This window comes from Falco biarmicus, chromosome Z, assembly GCF_023638135.1.
Source record: "Falco biarmicus isolate bFalBia1 chromosome Z, bFalBia1.pri, whole genome shotgun sequence".
In the NCBI taxonomy this organism is placed as follows: Eukaryota; Metazoa; Chordata; class Aves; order Falconiformes; family Falconidae; genus Falco; species Falco biarmicus.
The window spans coordinates 60,539,183-60,556,945 of NC_079311.1; the positions used below are offsets into that span (position 1 = coordinate 60,539,183).

Here is a 17,763-nt window from a genome sequence, read left to right on the forward strand (position 1 = left end):
ATAGGTAAAATACAACTTAGGCTTCTAAAAGTTGAGAAGATAATTTAATTGACAGTCCCACAAACCAAATGGTTTATTTCAGTAAAGTAGGTCTGTAACGCAGTCCTAGCAAGGTCCAAGACACTGAAAAATTAGAATACATTAGCTCACACCACAGGTGTTATCCTAGCCTCTTCCTATCAACCAAAAGAGCTAGTATGCTTTCCCAAGACAGCAGTCAAGTCCTAACACCCCAATAAAGCAACTTAGAGAGAGCAACAGCAGACAGCTGCTCCTCTTTTGCATACATCATGTGACTCATAATAATTATGTCTCTCACATAGTAATCAATTCATTATGATGTTTGTATTAGTGAACAGTCAGTGTGCTCCGCCATAGTTGTTCAATTAAAAGTTCTGATACAGCCTGTGACCAGAAAATCCAAGCAACAATTTCCCTGCTCGTTGAAGCCTGCTCAAGGTTCTTCACGTGCACTACTAGGCATAAGTTACAGAAGACCTAGTTCTTCTCTGCTAAGGGTAAGCTGGTAAGACACATTCACTTAGTGAGGTACCTTTGCAAAAGTCAAGGAGTGGAAGCCACATAAATGCCAAAAATATTAGTTTGGGGTCTACATCATGGTTCATATTTGCTGTGGGGTTGGAGCATACAGACCTGGGAATCACACAGATACAAACGACTGGGATGGCAGCTTCTCTAAGAAGCTTGGAACATCCCTCAGCCCCACTCTCCTGACTCCTTGAATCAAAGGTCTCATAAGTGGGAATGAAGGAGAAAAATCCAATGAAGCAGGAGTTTTAGGGGAGTCTGGCAGTGAGGGTCGGGGAAATGCAAAATGGAAGAGGTAGCAGGGCCTTACAAATAGAAGGTGATGTGCTGTATGTGACCCAGGAAAAGAAGGCAGATCAGCCTGAAGTCAGGTCGTGTAACCAGTTGACTCCAAACTGTTTATGAAAATATATCTGCAGCAAGATTTGCTACCTGACACAGCTGTCCCTTCTCCTGGAACTTACACTCATGGCGCCTACTTTAACATACAACTTCTTTCCTGCAGCTTACTTGTCTTAACCAAATGCTCCCACCTATCTCTGAAATTGCATACTTCCTAAGATCTGGTCAAAATCTATCCCTCAGAGCCCTGAGGGTATTAAAAGGCATTAATGGCCCTGAACAGCCTCACCTGGGACTTGCACCCACACCCCTGCCCATGGGCCCAGGAGCCCCACCTCAGGTCAGTTCAGGACCTTCAGAACCTGTCTGAGCTGGATTGATTGCAGGTGTGCCTGTTTACAGCTCTGTCACAACCGTGCCTGTGCCTGGCCATGGACCACATTGATCCAGACCCTGATCCGTGGACTACTTCCCAGCTTGACCTCAGCCCAGTCTTGTCTCTCTGTGGCGCTGCCTGTTGATCACTGTCCAGCATCTGACCCTGGTTACCGTCACCAGACATGTTCCTGACCTGTGGATCAACTTTTTGGCTTAGCCTCAGCCTGGCATCATCGCTGATCTGCCTGTGCCTCATCCCCACGAGCCTGTCTGGAGATCTGGACTGTGGGGTGATCCCAGCTGCCGGTCCTGGGCCTGCCTTGCTGCCTCCCCCGTGCACTGCAGGATGGAGCCCTTGCTGGCTCAGCCCCGGCCCTGCCAGCCTTGTTACTGTGCTTGGCTCCTCGTCCTACGGGGAGCAGCCAGCCCACGCTGCCTGCTGACATTGCCTTGGGAATACATCCTCCCGTGCCTGGCATGGCATAAAGCCAGGGAGCTGGGAGAGCTGAGCTGGGCTGTGCTGGCCTTGTGCCATTTCCCCGCACCAGGAAGGCCTTCAGTCTCTTATTTAATGTCACAAACCAGCCTCTGGGTCTAACACCCGCAGTTTTTAAAAATGCGAAGTTTCTGAGGGAGAAGTTTTCTGTGGCGACTCAGTTCACAATTGCAGACAGCTAAAGCAAGGGAGCAGGAATTCCAGGATAATGATAGAGAGATCTGCACAATTAAAAGCCTCTGCCAAACCAGTACCTGTTGTTCTGCACTTACCGTATGTAAGGCTTTTGCTTCTTAGTGGCACTCTCACCACTTGCAGGAGGCTTACCGACAGAACGCTTGTTAGGTCAGTGAAATTTGCTCAGGGAAGATCACACCATACTCATATGGCGAGTGATCCAAAACATCCTCAAAGCTACTGAAACCTGATTTATGTTCCCTTACACAAAAAGCAACCAAAAAATGTAATAAAGTTTAATTTCTAGCACATCTGCAAGGGTTTCCTCCATTACACATGACAAAAAAAATGTGGATTTAAGTGGAGGTTAACAATCTTTACAGAACTTCTTTTGATTTGGGCATTTCCATGTAACCTACAAAGAAAATTAACTTAAAGTAAGGTAAGCTAATGTTCCACAGAGGAGAAGGAAAGATGCAGTAGCAGAAAATTCCATCTCTAGTATCATGCACTGCCTTCCTGCCAAAATTGCTTGGACTTAAAGACATATTTGGAAAAGAAATACTGCTCTGGAAGTGTGCTTCTAATAAATACAATTTTTTGCTTACTCATTAAAACAGAATCAGTAGGAAAATATAAAGAGCAAACATATTCAAGCTCCTCAAGGAAAATAAAAATGGTTAAATTAAAGACTTAATTTTAGGTCTTTGAAACTTAAATTAAAGACTTAATTTTAGGTCTTTGAAACTTAACTTTGTCTCGCTCAAAATAATGTTACATTTCTTAGCCATTAAATTTGCAGAAGTACATTACAAACACAGCTAATCTTAAATTACTTTTGAATTAAAGGCAAATAGTTTAGGTTTGCTCAAAATCAAACCTTAAATATTTTATACTCCTAAAAAATAATTTATTATAAGCGCTTATTTAATTGCTTAAAGTAACAACAGCTAACATTTACTAAATGAAAAATACTACAATTTCTTTCTTCAAAGTTTTTGAAGCATGTGCAAAAGCTATTACAAACAAAAAAATGGCAAAAGGAATAATACATTCGCTGAATCAAAATTATAATTGGAAGCAGATGCCAAGTCCTATCACACATAGTAGAGATAAATGAAGACATAAATTATATCTCTAGGATATTTTTGAAGATTAAATCGTAGAGATTGCAAACATCTGATGCTAAAATATTTAGTGGTGGTATTTCTTAGCATATCTGCTGAACTATGTAAGCAGGCTATCTCTTGTTTTCAAAAAAGAAAATCTGCCATTACTATCTATATATAAATGGTTGTATATACAGTATCTACACGTCTGCAAACGTGCTTATATACACACACATACTGTATATATAAACTAAATTCATTATTTTTGCAGACTTTAATCAAACATTCCATTATACATAGGCTGCAAATCACTTCAACAGGCTCAGTACCAGTTAGTTCACGCCAGGGATTATTTATTAGGCATCTGCTTTCTTCCAAAATGGAAATCTCACATAAGGAACAGCTAAAGATTGGTTGAATCTAGTTTGTTCCAGTTCCACAGCAGATGTCTGTTGGGGGATGAGGGGGGAGAGAGAATGTAAAGAGCCTTTGGATATATTTTTCTTTGCTAGTATTGCAACATGAGCCTAAAACATGAGCTCTGAATTATACCAGTCATGATCTGTGGTGGAATGAGGCAAGGCTGAGAATAAGAATGAATGTTAGCTGAGAGAATATTTGTAAGATGTATGTGTTATACAGTATTGATTTCACATCCTTAGCCAGAATGTTAAGCAGTATGTGCTTCAAATGTTCATTTTGGCTTAACAGTTAACTGCACAAGAGAATGAACTAAATATATTGTTGGTTTAATAACTTATTAAATAATAAAGATGAAAATATCACAAGGGTGCATTCTAATTTTTGCAAACAAACTCTGAAAAGCATTTACTAGAAAACTGCCTAATGTCAGCTTGATACATAAGCCAAAGAAAGATAACTACACTACAAAAATAAGGAAATTACTACATCTGTGATACTTCAGCTATATGATGCAAAGTCAATAGTTAGGAATAATGAGTGCCTAGAAGTTTGTGGTCTAAATAAGAAGTCTGATTGCCAAAAGAGCTGCCTTCTCATTCCATAATCTTGGATCACTCCCAGACCAATATATCCATAGTGAGTAACAAATGACATAAGGATCCTATTAGTAAGAGAGCTTGTAATTTTGTAACTGAATGCTGTCCCATAATTCATGCCTGAAAGCCATGAACTGAGAGTCCAAAGGCAGTCAAATATTGATGCCTCTCATCTTCTAAGTGCTTGACTTTGTGGTCTAAGTAAAATTCTTTTAATTTGATTTCCCTGTTTGTGTGGTTGAATGCTTTCGAAAAAGCATACTGAACCCTTCTAGTCCCGTCTCTCTCCAAAATGTCATTATGTGGCACTCATGAGCATGCTTAGAACCTTAAGGTGAACTTTTTTAGATCCCTACTATTTTAGCTTGGCATATAGCAATAGCAAGTGATCACCTACATATTGGGAGGCATATGATGAGAAAGCACACTTTTCAACGGGTTTCCCAATTAGTCTCTACTGAAAGCCTGGAATGATCTAACATGGGGCTGTCTACATCACAGACACTGAAAGAAAGGTCACCCAGTAAAGCTCAGCCTCTCAGAGTTCAGCACTTTTATCCCATTCCCTCCAAACTTCTCTCTATCCCAGTCTTCTGCCTTCCCCATCCCTGCTTGTCCCATACCTGTCTTTCCTTTCTGCTCTCTCAAACTCTTCTTACTCCAGTCCTAACGTCATTCTTCTGCTATTTTACCTCTGTCTGCAAGCCAGTCTCTCTCATTTGCAAATCCTGTCCTACTCCTTCTCTTCCTTCCAATGTACTCCCACCTACATCTCCCTTGCTACTCCGCCAGTCTTTCATGCAGTTTCACACACAACCATTCCCCAAGTATCCTTCCTCAATCTTTTTGTCCAAGAAGCTCCAGCTCCAGTTCCCTTAATGAAACACGTCAGATCCCTTTCCACTATCTTTCTCCATGGTGGCATCCCCACTGTTGCCATCCTCACAGTTGCTCCTAGTTTCAGGTTCCTTCTTCAGCAAGTCCTCTAGCACATAAGCATTCCACTTGCTGTCAGTGCTCCCAACCACCTCCAGGAACCTTTCCCAGGCATTTCACTGTCGCAGTCTATTCCTCTTCTAGTCCAACTTACTATAAATCCAATTGTCAGTCATGGTTATTCTACCCACCAACAAGAAGAGTCCCTGTCTTGCTCAACTTCTTCATGTTGTCTGTTTTGCACTAGAAACAGATTTTTTTTCTTGTCCACTGCACAAATGTAGAAAGGAATTATAGAGACGTATCCTTGGCTCTCAGTTCACTTGTCCCATCTGAGCAAGAAGAGAAAGTCCACTTGAGCCATCATAGCTTCCTACTGAAGCCTGATTATTCGTTCACTGAGATGGGATGTGTGAAAGACTCATGCCCTAAAAATGCAGGTATGAGTCAGTTTGAGACAACAGCCTGCAAAAATGTCATTCAAATGGTAAATATTGAGCATGTTTTCAAACAACTGAAAGAAGAAAGTCTTCTACTATGAAGTAGAAGGCACGCTTCACATAGGAGATGCCAACAGTTTGACCAGTAATATATTTTTCTATAACTTGTATAAAGCAGCATAAAACTAAGTGAATTGCATACAGGTTTTTAGATCTATCAGCTTGTTTAGGGAAACAAACACAAATCCAAAGGACTCTTGCCCAAAAGTTCTTTGAAGCAGAAACATCAGTTTGGCTTCTTTAACACAATGAAGAATAAAATTTACATATGTAAAAACAAGTCCTTTGATTCAGGAAATTTTCGTTACATGAAAAAAATATATTGTTCATCCAAGTGCATGTTTAAAATACTGCTCAAAGGGCAATAAACATCTTCTGTTTCAAGGATATGTGGATAGAGTTAAATCTTAGAGAAAGACAATACTGAAATAGACAGGGCTATCTCACTTGCTGCAAATCCTCAGTCTCGTTGAAAAAAACAGTGAAGACATTTATACTTCATTTTTACACGTAATCTCCATTCCTAAGTAGCTTTCGTAAGATTTAGAGGACAATATGCATGGACAGTAGCCTCTCTTCTACACAACGTACTGTAGACCAGTAAAGGTCTCTTCTGCTATTAAAATCTAACAAGACAGCCTGACTAGTAACTACTGGAGACAAGCCAGAAAGAAGTATTTTTGATGCCTAAGCAAGGACAATTTAACGTAAGAGCTAAATTTTCACAATACTGTAAAGTAGTATGTGCAAAGTACATTTTATCACAAACCAAGTGAATATTCAAAAATATACTATTTACCCCTCTAATCCACACCATGTCAGCTAGTTTGTAAATCTGAAGACTATACAAATGCTTACATTAAATCCTACCTGCAGTATTCACAATTCTCTTTGCTTGAATTATTCCAAGTGGAGTTTCAACTTCCCATGTCCCATCTGATCTGGAGTTCAGATTAGTCACTTGGACTGGGTAATTTAATTGGGCACCGTATTTTCTGGCTCCTGCAGCTAAGGCCATAGTGAGAGAATAGGGATCAATATGACCATCTCCAGGGTTATATAGGCCAGCTAAAACCTAAGTGGAGGTAAAATATCACAAAATGAAATAAATTAATATTTATCAAAAGTAATGATTTTTTTAAAAAAACACTTCCTTTTTTAAATGCAGTAAACCTTCAGGTAATCAAAAAAAAAAAATGTTCAAAATATATAATAATACCAGGGCTACAGCTTTCCAACTTAACAAAGGTCTAAGGAAGTAAAATTGCCCAGTTCTCCCATGCAATGAACAGTTACAAGCTTTAATATTATCATACTATATATATTTTAATGACTAATATGCACATTGGCAAACATTATGCATTAAAATGCACGTGAGTCTGATTTTATATTATAATGCATCTTTTTTTCACTGGAAACCAAGAATTTCTTGTACGATTTGTATAAAGGGAACAGAACTTATGTCTACATATCTGATAGACCAATAGTTAATTGCAATGGAAGTTATTTTTCAAAAAATTAGGTTCTTTACCATATCCATATTCAATAAGGGAAAGAGCTCTTGTACTTTCTCAGGCGTGATTAGGTACTGCTCTGTTGGGTGCCAACCAGCACGAGTCATTTGGTATTTGAATTCATCGACCCTAGTAGGGGTTGAAGCAATTCTGATGCTGCCAGGCTGATGAAACCCCACAGCCTAAAACAAAGAGCAAAAGTGAATTACTGAAAGAGCCTTTTTTTATCTCCATAAATGTATGTTCCTACACTATGGAAGTCTACAGGAATTTTGCCACTAACACCACTGAAAAGAGATTCGAGTAAGTTAGGTGCTCTTGAAGGAACAGGGCTTAGATGTAAACAAGAGAATATAATTTTTTTTAAAAAGTTACCAAATTAACTTCCTAGGTTCATACATGCTATCCTCAAAACAGTTGTAAAACCTTTTCTTGAATGTCATGATACTATTATTTTTATTAAGATTTGATTAATATTTGAATTTATGTGCTCATAACATTTCCAGAAGTAGAACCTGATAAATCTCAAAAATAAATATAAAATAGTTTACATTAAAGTCTATCACCTCCATAATTTTCTATTGAGATGCTGCAGCATATCCGTAACTGACTGAGCACCTTTATTGACACAATGAATAACCACACACCTTTTTTTGTCTTTTTAATAAAGTAGAAGTCTTTACATAGGTGGACACTAAATGCTCATGTTCTGGTATACACTATTTACTTCACATTTTCTATATTACATCAAAGGATATAAATATGGCTGAATAAGTCTTTTAGTGGAACTCACAATGATAACTTGTAGTATCTCATCTAGCTGGGCAGTAGAAAGAATAAAAAAACATTTCATTATATTTATCAAGCTTGCAGACCAGTACAGTGTGGACCGTGCAATTTCTGCTGCAGTCTGAAGCAAGCATGAAACAGTAGATGAAATCTATATGGCTGACTGATGCCAGATAAAAAAGATAACTCCTGTGTTTCTCTGCATACCCATTCCTTAAGTCACTAAATAAAAACACATCTCTGAAAGGGATGGGAAGAATTGCAGCCATCTTCTCAAGTACAGACAGCATCATATCATATGAGTTTTTCAATGGATGTGTTTAAAGCAGGAATGTATCATAATCAATCCATTCATTCCAGATCCTTGATGCTATTTTAATTCCTTACCAAGTAAAGCTGCAGGCTCTCAGCTTGCTGAGCTTCTGAGATGTTTTATGAAAACCATTTTCTTAAACTTCAGAGGGACCTGGGAAACCATCTAAAACACTTAGTGACTAAGCACAAGAGTATAGCATAGGTATGCAGACAGGAGAATGTATTTCAATAAAAAAGGGAGCCTTATGATAGCCATGAACGCAAACATATACAGCTTGACAACTCCACACTTTTTTGTAAGAGTATTGGTAAGGTTAGTATTGATCTGAATTAATACTTTCAAGGTTAAGGAGATTACCTGTCCAGTCTCTTCCTCTAGCTTTTCATAGAGTTTGATGCTGTAGGAATGGATTTTCTTCAGGTTTATTCCAGGATGAAAATAAGTAGTTAAACCAGCCTTAAGTGAGAAATAGGAACATGGAAATATGATTAGAAATGCAGCTTTTTCTTTTCCTCCTTCCAACTGTCATTCAAAAAGGAACTGTCAAGATAGTGTAAAGAAAAGAAACACATGGACAGCACCAACTGCTACAAAATTAAAAATAAAATCCTTTCCCTACTTATGGCATTCTTGTTCTCTGCACACGTGTTTTTCCACCTGTTTTTTCTCATCAAATTTGTCAACCCATGATACTGTTGCAGTTGTTCTCTCCTATGGTTTCTTTTCTTCCTTAAATTATTCAGCTGTTTCAAATCTTTGGAAGAGACACACAACTCCATTCCTGATCAATTAAATCAACTGATTATCTCTATATATCTCGTATCTTTTATAATAAAAGGATCTTTTCCTTCTTGCAAATAGAAATGGGAGAGAAACCAAACCTTGACAAAGACTAGATCTTCACAAGAGTTACTAGTTTACTGGAGTATGAACAGCAGCGCAGTAGAAGTCATAAAGAGCAATTGCTGCTGCATTTTTGAAGTAGCTTAAGAAATTACGTATTTTGCACATCATTTTACCAGGTCTGGCTTTAGAAAGCTGTCAAGACACTTTGGGTTCATGCAAAGGTAAAACCAAGAAGATACTACAGCCTGTTCCATATTTAAGGAAATTGTTCCCCTGCCTACAGTAGAGACAGTTGCATCAATCTAACGACATTCATAACTGCAGACAATAAGCACTTTAAAAAAACAGAATTAAAGTGTTAGTGAAGTTAAGAATATGTCTTTGTATCTCCTGAACTTGACACCTCACTTAAACTCTTCTTCCAAGTGAGACAACAGAAATAGAAAATTATTTTAGCTTTTCAAGATGTGTAACTACACTGATTTAAATTCTTTATTTATATAGTGCATATTTTGCTAACTAAACCAGAACTTATTCATAGATTAAATTTGCTTTCAAGGGAGCTAGACGCCAGAGTACACCTTTGAGTTCATTGCCATTCTGAGAAAAACCCACAGCAGGAAATATAAAGGTGTAAAGTAACACATAGAGTAGATTTTGATAGTTTCTAGGTTGCCTAGTATGCATCTACATTAACTATTCTTGATTTTAAGTTGTCAAATCTGTTCTGTGCTACATATTTTAAAGCTTTAACTTTTAAAGGCAGTGGAATAACAGTATACATATGGATAACAAAAGCAAGATTTAGTGGTCTTTTAAGATGCATTTTAATTCAAACTAATTTAATTATGCTAAGAACCTACTAAATTTTACACTTCTCTGTAATTAGTATCAACATATATTGCATGAATTAAATCACACATCCTTATTTTTTTAAACCATGGTCTCCTCTGACCCATCCTTCTTGGAGCAGCTTCACATTTAAGACCAGACCCCTTTCTTCAGAAACACTTAGCTTCAAATTGCTCTTAACAAATGGCTTACACTCAGATACCATTTCCGTCAAAAAATATAAATCATACTCACTGCCTGAGATGACAGGTACTCAGTATCTTCAGAGCAAAAGCATGATAACTGTCTGCCATTACTTATTGTATGTCTTTATGCTAGCCGAGGTTTTAGAAACTTTTCCTGCCTTTCTTTGTGAGAATTTTATTTTTCTGATACCTTACACGTTTATATATGATAGCCTTGTGTACCACATCACTGAAATGCCAAAATAAACCAATGGAAAAAAGTGAAAAATTAATAATTTACCAGTATTCTATTTTTGAGTTGTTCCTGTATTTTATTAATAAATTTAGGTCTAGTTCCCTAAATATGTTCAGTATTCTTCATTAACTCAACAATCTGAGTTTAAAAAATGATGACACAAATCTGTAGAAGGGAGATAAACCTGCTAATAGCCACACTAAGCACAAAGCAGGCATGTTGCATTCAGAAAGTCCCTGGGCTACATTAAGTCTGGAAAAATACTGCTAATCCTTATTATCACATAGGATCATCATCATACTGGACACTGCTGGAGACTAAGTATTTGACCAAATGCAGTTTCCATCTCATTTGATATATGTTGTAGACACATATATTTTAATTACCTCAGGTGAAAACCAAGGGCTGTTTCACTGCAGAATTTGTAATTAAAAGTTGTTTGTTTCTGAAAATGTAAGTCCTAAGGGCCTTTTTTCTGTGCATAGAGAATAAAGAAATAAATTAGGCATTGGAATGTTTACAGTTCTGTAGCCATGTATGATACCTATAGGTAATTAATTTCTTGTACCTGCAAATTTTGTCATGTCATATTATTTTTACTGTCTTCTTTTATTTATGTAAACATTTTCTGGTCTACTGGGTTTTTTTTCAAAATTTAGTAATATATTTTCCAGATGTAGGGAAATTCAATTTTCATGGTCACTATTATTAAAGTCATTTTGAACCAAATGAACCACAAATCACTTGCAAGTTAGCTACAAAACCATACACATTCAAGAGCATTTAATTGCAGGAACTAAATAAAAACTTCTCTCGCTGACATTTTTAAGTGAAGAAAAGAATTTTAAACACATTTGATGTCTTTTGGCTTCTGATAATGAATGTTTCTGATTTCAGGAATGCATTTGAGAGACAATTATAACCCGACTGGACTATATAAAAATTAAGATCATAGAATTATAAAATAATGACAATAAAACAAATAGACTGAATGGGACCTCAGGAGGTCTCTATCCAACCCCATACCCAAAGCAGGGTCAGCTACAAGATCAGACCAGGTTGCTCAAAATTTTCTCCAGCTAGGTCCTGAAAATCTCCAAGGACAGAGACTGCACTACTTCCATCACCAAGCATGGAATTTTGCATTTGTCCTTGTTAAATTTAATAAAGTTCCTCTCCTTCAGTCCTGCCTAGGTCACTCAGCAGGCAGCCCTGCCCTTCAGTGTACTAATTGGCCCTCCCAAGTCTGCAAATTTGATTAGCATGTACTTCATCATCTACTCCAGATCATTGATAAAAATATTAAACAAGATGGGTCCCAGCACAGACCACTGTGACACTGCACCCATCTTCAGGCTCTGAGTAGAGTATGACCCCCTTAACCACTACCCTGTGAGCCCAACTATTGGAAGTCTTTTAACTATGTAGTTGTCCAGCCATACAAACCATAACATCTGAAGTGGAATACATGAATATTATGGGAGACAGTGTCTAAAAATTGCTAAAATCTAAGCAAGTGACATCAGCTGTTCTCCCCTTGTGTATAAATTCATTTTATTATAGAAAGCAATCAGGTTTGGTCAGATGTGATTTACACGTGGCAAATCTACGCTGACTGTTCCAAATCACCTTTTTTCTCCCTTATCGGCCCAGATCTGAGACTCGCTTCATGGTTTTCCCCTTTAGCTCCATTGCTCATCCCTTTTGCTTTTGTAAAAGATGCATACGTATGCCCTTCTCCAAACGCTGGACACCTCCACCAATCTCCACAGACTTTCAAAGGTGAGATACACCTGTAGCGTTGCAATGCCATCAGGAGCATTATTGGATGCAGCCCATCTGGTCCAATGTATGTGCATGAGTCAAGCTCTCCCAGTAATCCCTGCTTTTATCGTCATTGACTGCTGGTAGTTCCTCTTCTCCTTGAACCCTGCTCAGAGCACAGATGCCTGAGAAACCTTGTCAATGAACACTCAGGCAAATAAGGCACTGAGTACTTCAGCCTTAGCAGTGTGCACTGTGTCTAAATTACCCACCTCGTTCAGCAACAGTCCCGCAGTTCCCTCGTTTAGCCTTTTGCTGCTAACGCAGTAGAAACTCTTCTTGTTGCCTTTAATGTCCCTTACAAGTCTTAACTCCAGTTGATCTTTGGTTTTCCTAACATCCAATTCACATGCCCAGACAATTTTGCCAAATTGCCCCTTTGTAGCCTTTTTTTGCTTCTACCTCCTGTGTACTGCATTCTTGCTCCAGAGCTCACTCATGAGCTTTCTGTCTGGTCCTGATGGCCTCCCAGTGTATCTACTTGTTTTCCTGAGTTCCAGTGTGAATCATTTTTGTATTTGAAGGAAATTTACTCCAGGTTTTGCTATATTTTTGTAAGACAGAGATTTTGTTATTGTAGGTGAACACAATCTGGGAAAATAATTTTAAGAATGGCCACTTTGCTATGAGAATTGACAGAGATTTTAAAGCATTTTTATAGTTGAAATGTTTATGCATGAGTTTTTTTCTATTGCAATCTGTTTCAGATTTTATACTAATGCCATTAGTAAATTAGCATTCTGGAGGAAATTAGTACGAACACTGTTACACCCTATTCCCCCTTCTTGCAAGTCTGGCCAAGTTGTAACAAGATTTTATTTGTTTTGTGCCGTGCTTTATTAACTGTCAGCAGCAAAATCAATTGCATGTTGCAATCAAAAGTATCACATAACAGAGTATGTTAAACATTTTCTTAGAAAACACCTTTTAAAAAAGTGACAACACAGAAAAATCTATTTGCTGAGTAAATTACATACATGCCTTGTTCAGTCCCTTGAGTTTCAGTGAGACTGCAAATAATCTGACCTGCAGAATAGTACAATTTCAAGAGTTCTTAAAGGCTAGGTCTTGACCTAATCTACACATATATAATAACCACTACTTTGTCATAGTTACATAGGTATAAAAATGAGCAGCACTTGCTCTATTATTTATATCTTCTTAATACTGGTAATATAAAAATGTACACATTTTCTGTGCTGTTTTAATAACACACATGAAAGTCAGCCAAATTTATCTCAGACCTGAGAAGTGGAAGACAGTTTTGGCAGCAACACCAGCAGGAATATGATCTATATGAAACATGATCCCAAGCTCTGGCAGGACTTAGTGGACTGTGAAAGAGGGAAAATGTGGTACAGCAGAGCAATGTCTGAACCAGACTCTCAACATTTGTGACTGCAAGCAATATACTATGTGCCATTTCACGAGCTAACAATATATAATTTTCATCTGTATCTGGTATTGTAACACTGTGAGGAAACCAGTGATACATGTATGGTACCTAGAATAACAATGAACTCACAGTCACCGTTTTGACCTTATCATCTGAAACAGATTTATCAACTTCTTCATCTTCAGGCACAGCACTCTAATACTGAGTTAAATGAAAACAGACAGTATCCCATGTAGTTTACCTAACAGTTACTCATTTCAACCTCTCCCATAACTAGGTGTCTTGACACGTTAATCGCATCAAATCCTGTTGCACAGGTGCCACAAGGCAGCCCTCTCCATAGCAGCAGTACTGACATTTTCTCTGCTGTGCTTCAGGTCCCTCCCTACCTTTGAAACAGAGTTCTTCACTCATTGCTCCATTACTGCATTCACTAAGAAGTGAGGGCAAAAATACTGAAGGAGAGGTTGCTTTACATAGTTATAAGCAATAAGCTAGAGACAGCGAGTATAACCAGAACAAAGGAAAGATTTAGTAACCACCCTCCATTCATGATTTTGGTTTCTTATTCAATTAGGGTATTTTTATTATTTTTTGAACACATATTGTTCTGTATATGCACTGGGTAGATAGAATTCAGTCTGTGCTTCGCTCGTGTACTTAGGTCAAAGTACTTCTTTGAGCATTTCTTAGTTATGTTTCAATACACAAGACGCATGATCTGACACTTTGCGTGGTGGTGCTCTGTTCGCTGAACTGCATCAGCTGTGGTATGACTGTCTAACAGAGATGTAATTACTGAATCTTGTTTTTCCTAACTCTATACAATGTATTTTCTTTTGCTTTGTTTGCTGAAAACTGAGTAAAATGAAGTATAAACCCACTTATACATTTCAAGCTGTGATTTTTTTAATTTCATTTTTTACTTCTGTTCTCTTACAAGGCCACAAACATACAAAACACCTGCACTAAGATGAAGTATTTCAAACTTCAGACTTCCTCCCCTGAGAGAAGTATGAGAATACAAATAAAATACAATCCAAGTCATTCTCCTTAATTTGTTCCTGAAAGACACTCAGATAATACAGTTACAAGTACTGCATAAATGTTCTATTGTATTAACAGAGCAATTCTATGACAGCAAATTGCTAAGTTTTTACTCTTCCATAGTGCTACACAGAGCGATAACATACTCCCAATTTCATCTAAGCGTAGCTGGAAATGAATGGAAAAAGCATCTGTTATTGTGACAAGCTTTATTTAATTTCATTACACTACCTACTCCAGACACTGACATAGAAAATATGTCAATTACATACATGCATGTCATGCACCAATATGTCCATGTGATTAGCATTATTACAGGAGGTGTCCCCACCCCACCTTTATCACACGTATGTCTTTTTAGTTGTTTTCCTTACGAGTACAGACAAACATTCAGCCTTAAAAAAACACCCAGAGTGTACTGTTACTAGCTTTGCTCCTCCAAGATTTTGTGTAAGGTCAGCAGTGGCAGGAAAGAAGGCTCTTGTCTCTACTAAGAATAAGTTTCTGGGACAGTGATATTCTCTGAGAACTGGACACTGAAGCTGCTTTTTAATCACCTCTTTTTCAGGATGGCACATACATAAAAAATAATTACACATACAACAATGCCAAAATTCACATTTCTGGTTTATATATGCCAATGCAACTACCTCCAATGATAAAGTCTGCAGTATAAATTAAATTACCTTAAAAATAAAACCTGAAATTTAAAAAGTCTAAGTTAAAATAAAGTTTAAAGTCCAAATCTGGTCAACAAAAATCTATAACCATACTAACGGTTACCTTCCAGTAATTTCAAAATACAGGATTTGTCCCAATTTTTACAAATGAGAAAAGTGTACTATGGACAGCTGAACCAACTTTTCAAAACTCATACAGCCAATCTATAATTCAGTGCTGAAGTCTGTATCTATAAAATAACCAAGATAATTGATCTCTGGAAAGCCAGGGAATATAAAGTAATGAAACTTCCACTACCATTAGATATATAAACTGCTGTTAATCTGAGAGATTAACAAAACATGTCTTACTGCATGCCAAGTAGATCCTGCAGTGAGCTCAGTTTTTTCTAGCAGAACAACATCCTTCAAGCCAGCCTTAGCCAAGTGATAGGCTAGACTCACACCAACACAACCACCTCCGATGATCACTGTATCTGCTCTATCCTTCCCCAAGGAAGGAGATCGGGTTTCTTTCCTGGGGAAAAAAAATAAAAAATAAAATTACAGACAGTTACAAAAAGACAATTGCACTTTTGTCCATTTCTTTTGTTCACTGCTCCAATCATAATATAACTTGATGTCTCCTTGGGAGTCTAGACACACCTGACTTAAAACCTAACGTGTTCATGCTTACCTTCTTGTAAAGTAAATGTAAAGGGTCATATACATAAACAATAGTAATACAAAAAGCAAAGCAAGTTTGCCTGCACTCACAATATTAAATCATTGTTATTTGTCCAACATACCCTTACATGTAGATCCTATTTCTCAATAAGAAACTGTACCCCCAAAATGACAGTGTCAAAACCTGACTTTTCAAAGGTGCTATAGTATATGGAACAGAAAGAATAAGTCTTTAAAAAATGTCAATGTAGTAAGGTTCCTTAATAAATTTTTAAAGCCAATGCCAGCAGACTACATCAGTGTGTGCATTCATAAACAATGAAACAATATTTATTTTCATGTTCTGTCTATTTTGACATATTCTACTTCGCTGAAGTCAAAACCTTATAGGAACAGGTATCTGTCAATGGCTCACACCTGCTACCACACCACACTGCACCTTCACAACCACTTTAAGCCAGCATAAACCAGAGCTGCTGCCATAGGCAGCCCCATTCTCCTTCATCTCATCTGATCCTCCTCTCTACACCCCATCCATAAAACAGCCAAGTGGCAAGCCAGATCAGGAAATCTATCCCAATTTTTAAAAAAAGGCCATTGTTTTTGATGTGAGACAAGGTAGGACCTCTCAATACAGTAGCAGTGCAGATTACCGTGAAACCACAGTATCTGTCTCTTCAGGATAGTTAATTAATACTCAGTTTTCTCTCTCCCCTCCTTGTACATTGCTTTTGCAACTTCCCTGGCTTTCTAATGTGTAACTAGTCTTCCACCCATCCTCCACTTTAGGAATAAAGGCTATTAGTTGTATGTATTATGCATGGAGATCTTATAAAATACTACTTTTTAAACACAAGTGCAGGAGGAATATACGCACCATGCTTATTCGCGATGTGGCAATGACTGAGAAGTAAAACAAATGGGAGCACTGGACACCACAGGTTTTCTGTATCCAGCACACCACACGCATGCGCGAGTTCTTTTTTGAGATTACCTATTAATTTTTGCAACTTAACAGTAAGCTGTTTAACAGCCAGATGTGAGACAGACACCTACACCGGCTCCTCTACTGGATTCTGAGGCACACAGTAACCAAGGTCAAGCGCAGAGGCTTTCCTCATGCTTTTGCGCTGTGAGTTTGAGATTTCCTCACTGGACTTTCCACCCTTGTCAAACCTTTCCTTCCAAACGCGGGAGCCCAGCAGGAATCCCGGGGGTACCTTCCCGATGAACTACGCGGTTCACCCCGATGTCTGCCCGTGCCAGCTCACACCGGCAATGCGTTGCTCACCGAGCGGCCCGGCAGACGAGGTGGGTTCTCCCCAGACCGGCTCCGCGCTCACCCGGGGCCGGCGCTGGGTCACACTCCGCAACGCGGGGCGCGGCGGAAGATGCGCCCCGGCCCCAGAGGGCGCGGCCCGGTGGTCTCGGCCTGCCGCCGGTGGCGCACCCGGGGCGCGCCCGCCGCCCCACACAGCCCCCGCCGGCAGCGCTACCGGCAGGTTACTCTGCCCGCGCCTCCCCGCCGCCCCCCGCCCTCCCGGCACAGCCCGGCCTGCACTCACCGCCCCTGGGCGCCCGCGCCGCCGCCGAGGGGCCGCAGGGCAGCCGCCGCCGGGGGGTCGGGCCGGCCGCCGCCGCGGGGGGGGCGCAGCCGCCGCAGGGCGCCCCGCAGCACCGCGCTCATCCCGCACACAGCCCGCCCGCAGCAGGGATGCGCAGCGCTGGCGCCGCGCCTCGCCCGACGGCGCCCCGGCCCGTCCCTGCCCCCGCCCCGGCCAGCCCTCGCGGAGGGAGGGCGCCGGCCCGCCCCTGGGCTGAGGCGGGGGCGGCCGGGGGGCGCGGAGCGGCCCCGGGCCGTGCCGGGGCGCCCGGCGGGGTCGGGGGCCGGGCCGCCCGGGGGTGTC

General features: G+C 39.6%; 1 protein-coding gene across 1 annotated transcript in view; it reads right to left on the minus strand.

Moving 5' to 3' along the window:
- DMGDH (dimethylglycine dehydrogenase) overlaps window positions 1–17,558 on the minus strand; it is a 44,866-nt gene extending 27,308 nt beyond the window's left edge. The window contains exons 1-5 of the mRNA XM_056325497.1: window positions 17,422–17,558; window positions 15,542–15,707; window positions 8,483–8,581; window positions 7,038–7,202; window positions 6,377–6,581 (exon numbers count right to left, since the gene is read on the minus strand). Of these exons, the coding sequence (XP_056181472.1) occupies window positions 6,377–6,581; window positions 7,038–7,202; window positions 8,483–8,581; window positions 15,542–15,707; window positions 17,422–17,543 (757 nt within the window). The 5' untranslated portion in view covers window positions 17,544–17,558. The remainder of the gene's footprint in view (window positions 1–6,376; window positions 6,582–7,037; window positions 7,203–8,482; window positions 8,582–15,541; window positions 15,708–17,421) is intronic.
- Between the last annotated feature and the right edge of the window lie 205 nt (window positions 17,559–17,763).